The sequence below is a fragment of the Neoarius graeffei genome, chromosome 21 (genome assembly GCF_027579695.1).
Source record: "Neoarius graeffei isolate fNeoGra1 chromosome 21, fNeoGra1.pri, whole genome shotgun sequence".
NCBI lineage: Eukaryota > Metazoa > Chordata > Actinopteri > Siluriformes > Ariidae > Neoarius > Neoarius graeffei.
In genome coordinates, this window is record NC_083589.1 from 54,148,281 (window position 1) to 54,164,660 (window position 16,380).

The 16,380-nt window shown below is 42.2% G+C and overlaps 1 protein-coding gene across 4 annotated transcripts in view; it reads right to left on the bottom strand.

The window, feature by feature from the left end:
* The window catches only part of ccdc136b (coiled-coil domain containing 136b), an 85,614-nt gene that overhangs the window by 62,500 nt on the left and 6,734 nt on the right, over positions 1–16,380 (bottom strand). Inside the window, exon 1 of one of the 4 annotated variants that reach the window (XM_060903691.1) lies at positions 14,330–14,415. The exons of the other annotated variants lie outside the window; for them this stretch is intronic. Within the exon in view, the coding sequence (XP_060759674.1) occupies positions 14,330–14,363 (34 nt within the window). The 5' untranslated portion in view covers positions 14,364–14,415. Of the gene's footprint in view, positions 1–14,329; positions 14,416–16,380 lie in introns of those variants that run through there. 4 annotated transcript variants of the gene reach the window in all.

Below are 16,380 nucleotides of genomic sequence, written 5' to 3' on the forward strand. Positions count from 1 at the left end.
TCTCTCTCTCTCTCTCAGTCTCTATCTCTCTCTCTCTCTCCCCAGTCTCTCTCTCCCCAGTCTCTCTCTCTCTCTCTCTCTTCCCCAATCTCTCTCTCCCCAGTCTCTCTCTCTCTCTCTCTCTCTCTCTCAGTCTCTATCTCTCTCTCTCCCCCAGTCTCTCTCTCTTCCCCAATCTCTCTCTCCCCAGTCTCTCTCTCTCCCCAGTCTCTATCTCTCTCTCCCCAGTCTCTCTCTCTCTTCCCCAATCTCTCTCTCCCCAGTCTCTTTCTCCCTCTCCCCAGTCTCTCTCTCCCCTAGTCTCTCTCTCTCCCCTAGTCTCTCTCTCCCCTGTCTCTCTCTCTCCCCAATATCTCCCTCTTCCCCAGTCTCTCTCTGTCTCTTCCCCAGTCTCTCTCTCTCCTCCCAGTCTCTCTCTCCTCCCAGTCTTCCTCTCTCTTCCCCGAGTCTCTCTCTCCCCAGTCTCTTTCCCCAGTCTCTCTCTTCCCCAGTCTCTCTCTCTCTCTTCCCAGAGTCTCTCTCTCCCCCAGTCTCTCTACCCCAGTCTCTCTCTCTCTTCCCTGAGTCTCTCTCTCCCCCCCAGTCTCTCTCCCCAGTCTCTCTCTCTTCCCCAGTCTTTCTCTCTCTCTTCCCCGAGTCTCTCTCCCCCCAGTCTCTCTCCCTCAGTCTCTCTCTCTTCCCAGAGTCTCTCTCTCCCCCCTCTCTCTCTCCCCAGTCTCTCTCTCTCACCCCGCAGTCTCTCTCTGTCTCTCTCTCTCTTCCCCGAGTCTCTCTCTCTCCCCAGTCTCTCTTTCTCTTTCCCCAGTCTCTCTGTCCCCAGTCTCTCTCTCTCCCCAGTCTCTCTCTCACCCCGCAGTCTCTTTCTCTCTTTCCCCAGTCTCTCTCTCTCTTCCCCGAGTCTCTCTCTCCCCAGTCTCTCTTTCCCTCCCCAGTCTCTCTTTCTCTTCCCCCAGTCTCTCTGTTCCCCAGTCTCTCTCTCTCTCCCCCTCTTTCTATCTCTCTCTCTCTCCCAGTCTCTCTCTCTCCCCCAGGAGGATAAAAGTAAATTCTCTCTCTCTCTCTCTATCTATCTCCCCCAAGTCCCATATCCTTTAAATGGGTCTGTATTATTTTTATATATATTTTCCCATTTATATGAAAGAGGACAAGCATGCAATTAAACCCGTATGGATCTCATTTCTCATGTTTAATTCACTTTTATTCCATTTCTAACGACTATGCATAGCAATGTGTCTTCCAGTGCAATGAAATCCTGCAGTTATACTTGTGCTGCCTAGCATATTTTTATGTATTTTTAAATATCTATATGAATAATGATTAATCAGCAGGCACAGATCCATGGCTGGGAGAAGTGGATTAGTGGATTAGAAGTGTCACTTTTGGTAGATTCATATTCAACTGGAGAAAAATCAAAGCGAAGTGACAGGGTCAGTCTCCAACACATAGGACTCCACCAACAACAAGGCTACTCCTTCTTGTTACTAATTTGTATGCCAGAAATACCCTTAAAATATCAAACAGGATGGAAGGTATTGAAGAAAAAGTATTTGAGACACTTGACCCTGTTTGAATAATTCCAAAATCTAATCCGTTTCCATTCCTCTGCTGGTTACGATGATAATGAAATATAAAGCGTACAAACATTCAACCACTCATTCTTAAGATATCACAAATCATACAAATTTGTGACGATTTGAATCAATGAAATAAATCAATTAAGATTATTATCAGTCTACGTAATATCTGAGTTTTTCAGACAGCAGAGGGTGCAATAGCGTACAATAACAGGAATGCATGCAACTTCGCCTTAGGTGGAAGTAACACAGCTCTAATACTGCAAAAACACAGAAAAAAAAACAGATCTAAAATGGAAAAGAGCTGTTGGTATCACATATATGTGTTTCATATGTTTATGGCAGGTGGCACGGTGGTGTTGTGGTTAGCACTGTCGCCTCACAGCAAGAAGGTTCTGGGTTCAAGCCCAGTGGCCGACAGGGGCCTTTCTGTGTGGAGTTTGCATGTTCTCCCCGTGTCTGCGTGGGTTTCCTCCGGGTGCTCCAGTTTCCCCCACAGCCCAAAGACATGCAGGTTAAATTAATTGGTGGCTCTAAATTGACCGTAGGTGTGAATGTGAGTGTGAATGGTTGTTTGTCTCTATGTGTCAGCCTTGCGATGACCTGGCGACTTGTCCAGGGTGTACTCCACCTCTTGCTCATAGTCCAGCTTGCCTGTGACCCTGCACAGGATAAGCGGTTACGGATAATGAATAGATGGATGGCTGTTTATTGCATGAAATACATGCATGTGTCCTACTGTTCCTGGAAACACATTCATTACAGTGAAGGAAGACTGCTCAAGATTATCTTCAGTCATCAGTCACAGAGTTTACGATACAGGCTAAGAAACAAAAAATTCACTTTAACACTAAAGACACAATTAAAAGCTGAACTGGTCTCACAGTGAAATGTTTAAATACATGCAATACGTGATATAACAAACCATCTGCTGAATCCACATACTATGACCAGAGGGTTGGATTTGCTCCCAGTTTCCCAGAATAACAGAAAAAGGTGTTTAATACAGGTCATATTATCACAAGGGGAAATGGCATGGAAATGGGACACACACACACAAAACACTTTGTGTGAACACATGATCCAGCTCTCACTGGTTTTGATCTCATCTTATTTGTCAGCATGACTCGTCAATCACCATTTCAGCAAAACCCGTAACCAATCAGGGAGACTTATCTTCTCAACAGGGGCAAGAGGAATGAGTCATGATCCAAAATACACTTTCTCTCTCTCTCTCTCTCTCTCTGGCTCTAATCTGAGCAGTGACATTAGCTTCCTGTTTATAGCTATACTCTCACTCCTATTAGCCAGATAACTGAAAACCAACGTCCTTAACCTTCACGCTCAATCACACAGGCTTACACACACACACACACACACACACACACACACACACACACAGAGGCATGCACACACACACACACACACACACACTCCAGATCTCCAGATCTCAGTCTGTGTATTAAATGACATTAATACAGCACTGAAGCATGAAACGCAGGGGAAGTGGAAGGCCATGTGAAGTGTTTGTGTCGGAAGAGAGGAATTTGAGAGGAATTTTGTAATTAATATCATTGTACTTTGTGATGTGATTGTGATGTCATTGAATGGAAAATTATTCATTATTCATTGACTTCCTCAATTCATTTAGCAAAACAAAATCACAATAATTGAGGAAACGATACAGCATCATTTTGGCTTCATACATAATATATGAGTTAATATACTGTATGCAGGGTGGCACAGTGGTGTAGTGGTTAGCGCTGTCGCCTCACAGCAAGAAGGTCCGGGTTCGAGCCCTGTGGCCGGCGAGGGACTTTCTGTGCGGAGTTTGCATGTTCTCCCCGTGTCCGTGTGGGTTTCCTCCGGGTGCTCCGGTTTCCCCCACAGTCCAAAGACATGCAGGTTAGGTTAACTGGTGACTCTAAATTGAGCGTAGGTGTGAATGTGAGTGTGAATGGTTGTCTGTGTCTATGTGTCAGCCCTGTGATGACCTGGCGACTTGTCCAGGGTGTACCCCGCCTTTCGCCCGTAGTCAGCTGGGATAGGCTCCAGCTTGCCTGCGACCCTGTAGAAGGATAAAGCGGCTAGAGATAATGAGATGAGATGAGAATAAACATATATTATTCTATCCACATTCACTGGATATGAGCAATCGCGCGCTCTGATTGGCTACTCTGCTACTAGGATATCAGCTCATATACCATGAGGAGAGAAAAACAAAATGGTGGCTTTGTTATCAAGTATTTAAAACAAGCAAAAATAGCTGAAAGAATATAGTTTTCCCCCAATAGCTCTTGTTCCACACTCCAATTCAACTGGTGGCAGTAATGTACCTTTAAGTTGGTTTGCCAACCATCAAAAAACCCTAAAGAAGAAGAAGAAGAAGAAAATGGAGGCGCGTGTTTCTGAACCAACTGAGGACGAAATAAAAACTCTACTCGAAAACAAAACCCAAAAAATAACAGCAAAATATGAAATGAAAGTATTTGATGGTAAGAACGTATCTTTTCTATTTTTTAAGAATTATTATTATTGCATTTTTCACAAATTGCTCCTGTCATTTCGCCGGTTTCTTTACATTCTAAGCGGAAATGATTTTGTCGGACGTATTGTATAATGTTTTTATTTATCAAATTTGCAAAAAAAAAACAATAAAAATGCTCTGTTTCTCAAAATCCACTGAATGTGGATATAATAATATAGTTATTCCACTCACTCTTGTCGTACATGGCTTATAGCTGAGTCGGTGCTACGCGCTTCGTCAGCTATCAGCTCATGTACGACTCGATTTTGTGGAATAACTGTTAAATATACTAAAGAATATATATATTCTGACTATGAATAATTTTGAATTTTGAAGACATCTGTGGTTGTAGTATTGTGTGTGTATGTCCGTCCAGTGAGATCCGTAGAGTTAAAGAGCCCTTCACATCCCAGCCCACTGGGAAATCAGAGAGGTACAGAGATATGGAAATATAGGTGCGCGCACGCGCACACACACACACACACACACACACACACACACACAGAGCATATTCGCTATAGAGTCCACTATTTGTGAAGTTTTACCATTGGGTATGTCTTGTATGTCATGTCTGAAACCATAGTAGAGAAAATGAATTGCATTTATAAAAATCTCACTTGATACTGCTTAGGGTTAAAATAATGAAATCTACTGTACATTCTGAGAAAGAACAAGATGTTTTATTGAATACCCTTTTAGGTGTGAATGAAAATGTCTTATTTTAATTGAAAGTTGTATGGATGGGATGAAGTAGAAGGAAAGGGTTTTATTTCTATGTGATAAAACAATCAAGTGCATCAGAACTACAATATCTTCTTCTTAAATCGTGATCTTCATTGTGATTTTAATGATTTCAATATTTGGCAAAATAATCATCCATTTTTCATGAACCCATACAATCAGAACAAGATGTTTTATTGATTCAGATCAGCATCAACACGTTTGAATGCTGACATCACTGTTGCCTATGGCAACAGATAATTGCAGGAAGTTCAGGAAGCTATAGCATCAGCTGTGCCCAGTGCCGCCTTCTTTTAATCACTGCAGATAGCTGCAATTTTCCTCTTTTCTCCTCAGCGTGTGTGTGTGTGTGTGTGTGTGTAATAAGAGCTGGGTAAGCTAAGCTTGTAGAAGAGGTGAGGCCACACACAGCTGGCTAAATACAGGGTGACAGCAAAGAACACTGAGACAACAGTGAAAATAGACAGACATATGGGAGGAAGGATCATGAAGGGTGAGGACCACAGCAGGGGATCCTATAACAGCCAGTTACACACACACACACACACACACACACACACACACACACAAACACTTATGAACACATGTGCCTACAATGACACCTCTAATGAGCCTTGGTTCGTTGAGCTCTTTCTCTCTCACTTACACACACACACACGAAAAGAAGCAAACATGTACGCTTCCAACTTGATTGCTGCTGAGCACTGTATACTACATCTATAATTTTAAGCTAGAGGCTAAAAACATTCCATGCAAAGCAGGCACTATATCTAAGGAAAGAAGCATAAACACAAATATTTTACATCACACACTGAGGAAATTCAAACTAAAAAAATTATATTACATAAAATGATAGGAGGACGGCACGGTGGTGTAGTGGTTAGCGCTGTCGCCTCACAGCAAGAAGGTCCGGGTTCGAGCCCCGGGGCCGACGGGGGCCTTTCTGTACGGAGTTTGCATGTTCTCCCCGTGTCCGCGTGGGTTTCCTCCGGGTGCTCCGGTTTCCCCCACAGTCCAAAGACATGCAGGTTAGGTTAACTGGTGACTCTAAATTGAGCGTAGGTGTGAATGTGAGTGTGAATGATTGTCTGTGTCTATGTGTCAGCCCTGTGATGACCTGGCGACTTGTCCAGGGTGTACCCCGCCTTTCGCCCGTAGTCAGCTGGGATAGGCTCCAGTTTGCCTGCAACCCTGTACACGATAAGCGGCTACAGATAATGGATGGATGGATGGATGGATGGATGGATGGATGGATGGATGAACAACAGGGTCCCCAGGCTCCCCTTCATCCTCACTAATCTCTCTCAAAGCACATAAACCAAAAGCACACACACACTTTTATCCTCACAAATGCACACAGTGGCTACACCAAACCTGCATTCAAAGAATATTAATGAAGACAAAAATCCGTGTAAAATGTTGTGTGCCTCTGTCTCTCTATGAATGTTGCCTTTAAATGCAAATACAGTGGTGTACAAGCATGAAATTGTAACGTGTACATGGGATATAATCTATTTCATAGTGTAGTTAATTCACTTTTTTGGGTGTAGGATGGATAAAATATTATCGTTAATTCACACTCTCCTGTCAAGGAGCCATACTTAAGGTCTAAAGGATAAGCTGATCGTGCACGCATCTGTTTTACATTAAATCATAACTTTATCCATAAAAAGATTCACTCCATAAGATTAAGAAGTGTCTCTGGTTAGGATGCTGTCTCCTCCAATGGATTCGGTGCAACAACAACAAAAAAAATTATAGATTAATTTATCAGTTAATAGAACCATTTAACATTGGTCTCAAATACCATTCTGTAATTTTTCAAGTCTATGAGTCATTCTAGAATTCGGGATCCATTTCACGTCTCCGAGATAAACCTTTCATTAATTTTCCACAAAATAAATCTTTATTGAATCAGTTTTGAACAATAACTCAAATTATGACAAACTTTCACCAACAGCGATGCTTGATGTACATTTTAGACCCAATTTATCCATAAAACATTAACTAAATGAATCCCGCCCCTCCCCCCACATCACTGGCCATCTTCGATTCCTGATTCATCCGTTCAACTCGAATAAACAGGAAGTGTTTCAGTCTAACAATCTATTTTTGGGGGGCTTATTCTATTAACTGTTATAAAATCAATTGCATAGAAAGTCTATTTTCTGTATTATGTGAAATTTCAGTCATAAAAAATGTATATTTTTAACCTGTCCCAGTTTTCTTGTCAACTCTGTTAACGCTGTTATAAAACCGCATAAAATCCACAAAGACTTTTAATAATACGCATGACACCTGCACCGAGTGATGTCACTTCCTCTGGCGGGAAACTTCAGAAAGGTAGTGAAGTATGTTATGCTTCTTCTCTCATTAATTTGAACAAAATGTTGAGGATTTTACATCAACAGTAGATTAATTATTCGTCAACTCTGTTATTGTGATATTGGAGTGAATCTCTCACTCATTTTTTAAAAACAATAATATGATTAAAATCCATAAAATTCTGTTGTTGTTGGGGTTTTTGTTGTTGTTGTTTTTTAAAATACATGCCGTGTGGTAGCTAGTTTGAGGCTAGCATGTGGAGTTAAGACACAAAATGGTGGGAAATGTCAACTCTGTTATCATCAGTTCTGTTCATGGATTGCCCAGTTTAATGACAACAGAGCTGACGATGACTAACAGAGTCGACGCTTGAAATGTACCCGCAGTTACAGAATGGGCCGTATGTACAGTCCAAAATATAACTTTCAATGTGACATATTTTGGCGACATCAAACTGTCAGACAGTGCTGCTGCTCCTCACTCAAAATGACATCAAGCAAGAAAAATGGGCTTAAATTCGAGGTCAGAATCCTGCATAACTCTGTCTCCATATCTACTACGATCCTGAGGACTACAAGTACCTGATCCTGTCACCTTAAGGTCTACAACTCCTGTTCCCATCTTGATACTGCTCCCGCCTCATACTGACTCATACAAGTACCTGCTAATTTCACCCTGAAGTCGATAAGCTCCTGCTTCAACTCTATCAATTTTTGAGACAATGTAGGTGAAGACAAATGCTAAATTTTTTATCTAGTCCCCTAGGCATGTGTAAGCTCCAATGTGCTTCCCAGTCCCATGGTTTGGTTGCCTGTAAACTTAAATTACTACACTATAACCCATAAGTTCAAAGGTGACCAGACATTTTCTGTCGCAGCTCAGAGACTGTGGAACAGCTTCTCATTTTCATAAAGGCATCCCCCAACCTAGAGGTTTCAAAATCCAGTCTCAAAACTAAATATTTATTTTCCCAGGCATGTGAAGGTCTGGGCGGCACGGTGGTGTAGTGGTTAGCGCTGTCGCCTCACAGCAAGAAGGTCCGGGTTCGAGCCCCGTGGCCGGCGAGGGCCTTTCTGTGTGGAGTTTGCATGTTCTCCCCGTGTCCGCGTGGGTTTCCTCCGGGTGCTCCGGTTTCCCCCACAGTCCAAAGACATGCAGGTTAGGTTAACTGGTGACTCTAAATTGACCGTAGGTGTGAGTGTGAGTGTGAATGGTTGTCTGTGTCTATGTGTCAGCCCTGTGATGACCTGGCGACTTGTCCAGGGTGTACCCCGCCTTTTGCCCGTAGTCAGCTGGGATGGGCTCCAGCTTGCCTGCGACCCTGTAGAAGGATGAAGCGGCTAGAGATAATGAGATGAGATGAGATGTGAAGGTCTTTAAGATCTGTATTATCTGTATCTGTAGATTTTGTATCCTGTCTTTTATCTGTGGTTTTGTCTTTTAATGTTTTTATTTCTCCTTTGATATACTTCTTTAGTTTTGTTACCTCCAATAACTTTGTTGGGGGAGATTTTGCTTTTGCCTCCATTTGTTTGACTTTTTCCAACTTAACTCAAAAAGTAGTGAACAGATTTTGATGAAATTTGGAGGAAAGGTGACCCATTGGCTAAGGAACAATTGAGTATATTTTGATGCAAATACAGACATGTATGTGAATGGATCCAGAATTTTTATTTTATTTTATTTATTTATTTTTTTGCTGTTCCCAACGTAACTCAAAAAGTAGTGAACGAATTTTGATGAAATTTTGCGGAAAGATGAACCATGGGTCAAGAAACACTTGATTAGATGTTGATGCAAATCCTAATATGTGGCTTGATGAAGGTATACACTCTACCAAATGCCCTTCTATTTTGTTTTTATTCTTTCATTTGAAATGTTATGATCGATCTCATTTTATTGCTTACACTTAGACAAGATGATGTACAATACTTTGGCTGACACTTGTTATTTTTTTCAAATGTGGTTTTTTTAATGTATATAAATAAAAGTTACTTGACTAAAAGTTGGGCGGCACGGTGGTGTAGTGGTTAGCGCTGTCGCCTCACAGCAAGAAGGTCCTGGGTTCGAGCCCCGGGGCCGGCGAGGGCCTTTCTGTGCGGAGTTTGCATGTTCTCCCCGTGTCCGCGTGGATTTCCTCCGGGTGCTCCGGTTTCCCCCACAGTCCAAAGACATGCAGGTTAGGTTAACTGGTGACTCTAAATTGAGTGTAGGTGTGAATGTGAGTGTGAATGGTTGTCTGTGTCTATGTGTCAGCCCTGTGATGACCTGGCGACTTGTCCAGGGTGTACCCCGCCTTTCGCCCGTAGTCAGCTGGGATAGGCTCCAGCTTGCCTGCGACCCTGTAGAAGGATAAAGCGGCTAGAGATGATGAGATGAGATGACTAAAAGTTGTAGCTAATGTGATGTTAAATGTTAAAACTATTTCTATTACCGTGTTACTTCTGTGTGCTACTTACTTATGTCCTCTGCTATTTTGCATTAATACATCTTATATGTTTACACCTGAGACTAGCTAAATAGCATACTGTTCCACTGTGTACCTCTGTATTAGTATAACAACAATCCAGTTTAATTAAATTGAATAGTTAATACATTAATTCAGACTAAGTCAAACAAACTAATTTAGGAATTCCCAAAGAGGAAGTGACTGTATAGCCATAGATCTTATCCTGTCCTGAATTTTTTATGAGTGTTTAATGTAATACATCATGTTTTCACTCTCAACAAACAGTCATCAATTTACTGGTGAACATTGCGGTGATGAGATGCAGCATTCTCTGCTTGCATTACAAGTAAAAATATTATTCCCGGCTGGTCAGCCACTTTATTTCCTCTCAGTAGGTTTTACCATAAGGTGACATATCATATTGTGTGTACTGCACTAGCTTCTTGGTATGTGTAATGTAGCACAAAGCGGACATGCTATAGTTACAGCATTAAAATGCAGCACGCACCACTGTGAAGTGTATTAGTTTAAGCGTGTACAACAAATTCTCAAAACACAATATACAGTGGTGCTTGAAAGTTTGTGAACTCTTTAGAATTTTCTATATTTCTGCATAAATATGACCGAAAACATCATCAGATTTTCACACAAGTCCTAAAACTAGATAAATAGAACCCAGTTAAACAAATGAGACAAAAATATTATACTTGGTCATTTATTTATTGAGGAAAATTATCCAATATCACATATATGTGAGTGGCAAAAGTATGTGAACCTCTAGGATTAGCAGTTAATTTGAAGGTGAAATTAGAGTCAGGTGTTTTCAATCAATGGGATGACAATCAGGTGTGAGTGGGCACCCTGTTTGATTTAAAGAACAGGGATCTATCAAAGTCTGATCTTCACAACACATGTTTGTGGAAGTGTATCATGGCACGAACGAAGGAGATTTCTGAGGATGTCAGAAAAAGTGTTGTTGATGCTCATCAGGCTGGAAAAGGTTACAAAACCATCTCTAAAGAGTTTAGACTCCACCAATCCACAGTCAGACAGATTGTGTACAAATGTAGGAAATTCAAGACCGTTGTTACCCTCCCCAGGAGTGGTCGACCAACAAAGATCACTCCAAGAGCAAGGCGTGTATACTCGTGAACATTAACATTATATTATAACATATTATAATAGTCAGCGAGGTCACAAAGGACCCCAGGATAACTTCTAAGCAACTGAAGGCCTCTCTCACATTGGCTAATGTTCACGAGTCCACCATCAGAAGAACACTGAACAACAATGGTGTGCATGGCAGGGTTGCAAGGAGGAAGCCACTGCTCTCCAAAAAGAACATTGCTGCTCGTCTGCAGTTTGCTAAAGATCATGTGGACAAGCCAGAAGGCTACTGGAAAAATGTTTTGTGGACGGATGAGACAAAAATAGAAAATTTTGGTTTAAATGAGAAGCGTTATGGAGAAAGGAAAACACTGCATTCCAGCATAAGAACCTTATCCCATCTGTGAAACATGGTGGTGGTAGTATCATGGTTTGGGCCTGTTTTGCTGCATCTGGGCCAGGATGGCTTGCCATCATTGATGGAACAATGAATTCTGAATTATACCAGCGAATTCTAAAGGAAAATGTCAGGACATCTGTCCATGAACTGAATCTCAAGAGAAGGTGGGTCATGCAGCAAGACAACGACCCCAAGCACACAAGTTATTCTACCAAAGAATGGTTAAAGAAGAATAAAGTTAAAGTTTTGGAATGGCCAAGTCAAATTCCTGACCTTGATCCAATCTAAATTTTGTGGAAGGACCTGAAGCGAGCAGTTCATGTGAGGAAACCCACCAACATCCCAGAGTTGAAGCTGTTCTGTATGGAGGAAAGGGCTAAAATTCCTCCAAGCCGGTGTGCAGGACTGATCAACAGTTATGGGAAACGTTTAGCTGCAGTTATTGCTGCACAAGGGGCTCACACCAGATACTGAAAGCAAAGGTTCACATACTTTTGCCACTCACAGATATGTAATATTGGATCATTTTCCTCAATAAATAAATGACCAAGTATAATATTTTTGTCTCATTTGTTTAACTGGGTTCTCTTTGTCTACTTTTAGGACTTGTGTGAAAATCTGATGATGTTTTAGGTCATATTTATGTAAAAATATAGAAAATTCTAAAGGGTTCACAAACTTTCAAGCACCACTGTATCTGTTTAGGAGCCTGGTCTACTGATTTGTCCACCCCAGCAATGTATACTGTAAAAAAGTGCGACAAAACTCACAGGAGGACAGAGAGAATCAGCATTCCATTGATCACCTTAACGGGCAATCCATTGATCACCCCAATGAGGTGGGGTTTACATTAGACCGTATCAGCGGATCATCAGATTAATGTTTTTAAAACGATTAGTGTGCACACAGCAACGCCAATACACGATTCGCGTGCACACAGCAAAGCCAATACACGGATATGCTCGGCTCCGCAGGCATCCTGCGCTCCAAATCACTCCGCCCTGAACAGCGAGTGCCCTCTGGAGGGTGCGCACTCCGGCCCTGCGCAGCTCACAGAGCGCGCGAGTGAAGCGCACGAGCAGTGATTTGGGACTGAGCCACTGTGTGTGTGATCCTAGTGCATGTCGGGCATGCACGTCACTTACCACTTGCAAGTGGAAGGATGGCAAGCCTAAGGACAATCATAACTACACAATGGGCAGTATTTTCATCAGTATTTGCAGTATTTTCATACTTTTATACTCTGTAATGAAAGGTGATACAAGGCGGAAGTCCGCGCCGTTTTTCAGCAGTCGCGTCACATGACCAACGCCAGCGAATCAGGAAGGTGGATGTCACAGTGACGTTGTCCAATGACGACGCCAGCTAGAGCTCAGCACAGCGTATCCGCGTATTCTCAATGTTTACACAGCACCGGAGCTGACACGATCTGGATTGAATACGTGGACCCTGGCGGATTCCCGTTTCCCGGCGTTTTAATGTAAACGGACAGTGCATCCGCGAAGAAAACGAGACAGATACGGTCTAATGTAAACTTGGCCTGACTCTCAAGGCCGTTCACATCCAGCCCCCAGTGACCCACACCAACAGGATGACTCAACGACACCTTAGATGAGCTTTTCATCCATGAGAGGATAAATACCTGATCAGACAGAACTGAAGAAGCCTTTCGGATGAGAGGTGAAACGTCTTCTAGAATCTTCAAGCAAGTTCAGTTGCTCTCTTTTACCACCCACAGACAAAACTCTGTTCTGTCCAATTATTTGTCAGATGTTTTATCTTTATTTCTCTGTAAGACTTGCTTGGGTTTAGAAAGGTGTTATATAAATGTTTTTCTCTACTTCTCTGCCATCTTCTTCCCAGTGTAAACTCAATTAAAGTCTCTTCCAGCCAAGAACTACAGAACAGGCATCACAGCAGCTTTGTGGGTCTCATCAAAATTTGATCTCTTTGACAGAGAGAGAGAGAGAGAGAGAGAGAGAGAGAGAGAGTTGTAAAATGTAACTTTTTCTCAGTCAACTTAGTCCACTTCCCTGTCATCGCACAGCAGTCACCATTTCCGTGTCATAAAAAGTTTAAGTTTGTTATTTACAAGCCTGTAGGAAATCCACAACGCCGTTAATGATACAGCTGTGCATCCAGTGCGTCAGATCTGTGAGTTCCAGCGTTGTTGCTGTGGCTACAAAGAAAGTGCCTGGATTAGAGATCATTTTGTTTGGTGTGTCACGAATATCTTATGATTCTCTGTATCAGATTGAAGAATTTAGCATGAAAGAAAGAGGTAAAGGTAAAACTAAAAGTTCATCAAGAAATGTATGCGCATGTCAAAGACCAAATATTGGAAATGTGCTGAAAAAAGGGGCAGCAGATTTGTAGGTGAGAATGAAAGCGAAGAAAGGAAGTACGAAAAAGAGAACGCGTCAGATTTCTGGTGCAGTGAAGAGAGGCATGAATTATTCACATCACCTCCATCCTGGCCCTGCAGCAGTGGAGGAGAAACAAGAGAATGAGAGAGAGAGAGAGAGAGAGAGAGAGAGAGAGAGAGAGCATGATTAAGGTGATCCAACAATGCTCTCTCTCTTTCCCTCCATCTCTCTCTGTCATGCAGAGAATAAAACTATATGACGTTATAGCAAGCATGTCTGACACACACTTTGTTGCCATGGTTACAGTCTCTCCACCCAAGCTGGGAGTTGGATCTACCAGTGATAATGATCACCTACTTCTAAAAGCAAAAGATGTCACACTTGGTGTTCAACAACCACCATCTGGACTTTATATTCAGTGTCAATGAATGTAAACAAGAATGTAGAAAACACAAAATGATCTCTACTGAAAGTTCCTCAGGCATCAACGAGGTCTTCACTTGCTCAGTTTAGGCACTTAGGATCTTCTGATTAGGAGGGGGGTTTTTTTTTGGGGGGGGGACCCTCAAGACAAATGAGACTCACTTTTGCAAGTTTCTCACCTTTTCATAGAACGGCAAGCCTGTTGGAAAAGTAACACACTCTTGCTAATAGAAACCTCTGTCAGGAAACAAGCACACTTCAACCCACATATGTATAAAAACAGAATACAGGAGAAGAACGAGAGAGAGAGAGAGAGAGAGAGTCAGGATGGAAGAGAAAGCTCGAGAAAAGCACAATAAGAAAAGTACCCAACACTAAACGCAGCAAACTCTCCCCAGTTACTCATAAAACACTCACCAGCCCAGTGTATGTTCCTTCCCTCTCTCTGCATTTAAGCTCCCTGACTCCTTAAATATTCCCTCGATAAGCCCTGATGCTGTGTCCTTGCTTTTCCAGAACGTTCTATAGAGCAGCTATAACAACACAGCGCGAGTTCTGCAGAGGAAGGGAGGCCCAAAGGAAGAGGAAAACCAAGGGACGGGGAGGAAGGAAACATACACAAGCTGCTGTATTTTCTGTTTGGGATAAACTGTCAAAGTTTACAAATAAATCTGCCTCCACGTAGAGTAACGTCCAATCTGAAAGCGCTCTGACTGCGTACGAGGGTCGTAGGAGGGAAAAACGATGCCATTTTTGATTAGTCAGGGGTATCTATGGAATATTATTGGTGTGTTCAAGTGAAATTCTTGACATCAACTGATGTTTGCTGTTCAAGTGGACATACACTGCTCCTAGACAACTGAGCAATATGGTATTGAGGAAAAACTAGCTAACGCGGAGCTGTTAAGTTGTTTATACAAACAACGTAAAGGCAGAAAGACGATGGAAACAAGACAAAACTATCAAGAATGTCAACATTTCCCTCAGATATAATCATAAATTATTTAAAAAAAGACTCGGGTAGACTAAAACTACACAACAGCTGCACTTAGCATTCATTAACTGAACACTATGGACTTGGTCATAGTGGGAAACATAAACATAGTGTTACGACTCATGGGGTATCAGAAAATCACATTTTTGATGAAATTAAGTCTTGTAAACATAACGAAAAGACATCTGTGCCATCTGGCTCCAATAGTTTGATCACTGTTGGTTTTTTGTGGGCAACTTAGCCTATTTTGGCACAGCTAGCTAAAAACTGGCAGATATTGTTCCATGTGCTAAATTTAAACTGACATAACACAACCCAGAGCTTATATAGCTAGTTTGTGAGGCTAACTTGCAATAAACTATCCTACTAGAACTCAGTTTAGTTATGTAGCTAGTTATATTATTCGAAAATGGGATATTTTTAGTCAGAACTACAGATGCGGCTAGTTTAAAAGCTAACCGGAGGTAAGCTGATAGACTAGCAAACAAACATCACAAGCATGCAAAACCTGAACAGGGTCTCACACAGGATTTTTTTCCAAGGTTGTTTTTGGTTAAGTGACACAGGAAAAGATCTTTAAGGATACTAAAGGGCTAATTTAAAGAGATACAAAAGCAACCACTTCCAGAAAGAAATAGAGCTCTTTCTCTTTATGCATGTACAGCTACGCATAAATTTAGCACTCGAATTTCTTGGAAGCTGGAATTCAGAAAAGAAAGATTGTGTGTTTTTTTTTTTAAGTGGGAAAAAAATACTCATGGGGATGAAACCTCAGATACAGATTTTTACATATTAAGCTCATTATTTAAATGCGTGGGTGGCACGGTGGTGTAGTGGTTAGCGCTGTCGCCTCACAGCAAGAAGCCCTGTGGGTGGCGAGGGCCTTTCTGTGCGGAGTTTGCATGTTCTCCCCGTATCCGCGTGGGTTTCCTCCGGGTGCTCCGGTTTCCCCCACAGTCCAAAGACATGCAGGTTAGGTTAACTGGTGACTCTAAATTGAGCGTAGGTGTGAATGTGAGTGTGAATGGTTGTCTGTGTCTATGTGTCGGCCCTGTGATGACCTGGCGACTTGTCCAGGGTGTACCCCGCCTTTCGCCCGTGGTCAGCTGGGATAGGCTCCAGCTTGCCTGCGACCCTGTAGAACAGGATAAAGCGGCTAGAGATAATGAGATGAGATGAGATGAGATGAGATGAGATATAGCGTTTTGGAACCAAACTCTTCAGTTGGTCCCTCACTGGTCTCACAATCTTTTTTTCTCACTCTTGAAGACAGGGGCGCCGCTAGAAATTCTGGGCCCTATGAAAGAACATACTGTAATATTACCCACCCTTTACGTTTCTGGTAACCCGACTTCTTCATGAAGTCAATTTCCTGGTGAATTCTGCTTCTACCGTGCGCAGCTAACGTTAGCGCTGGATTGGAAAGTAACAAACCTAACACGGTGTCACACTCTGGCTCCACCTACACAAGACT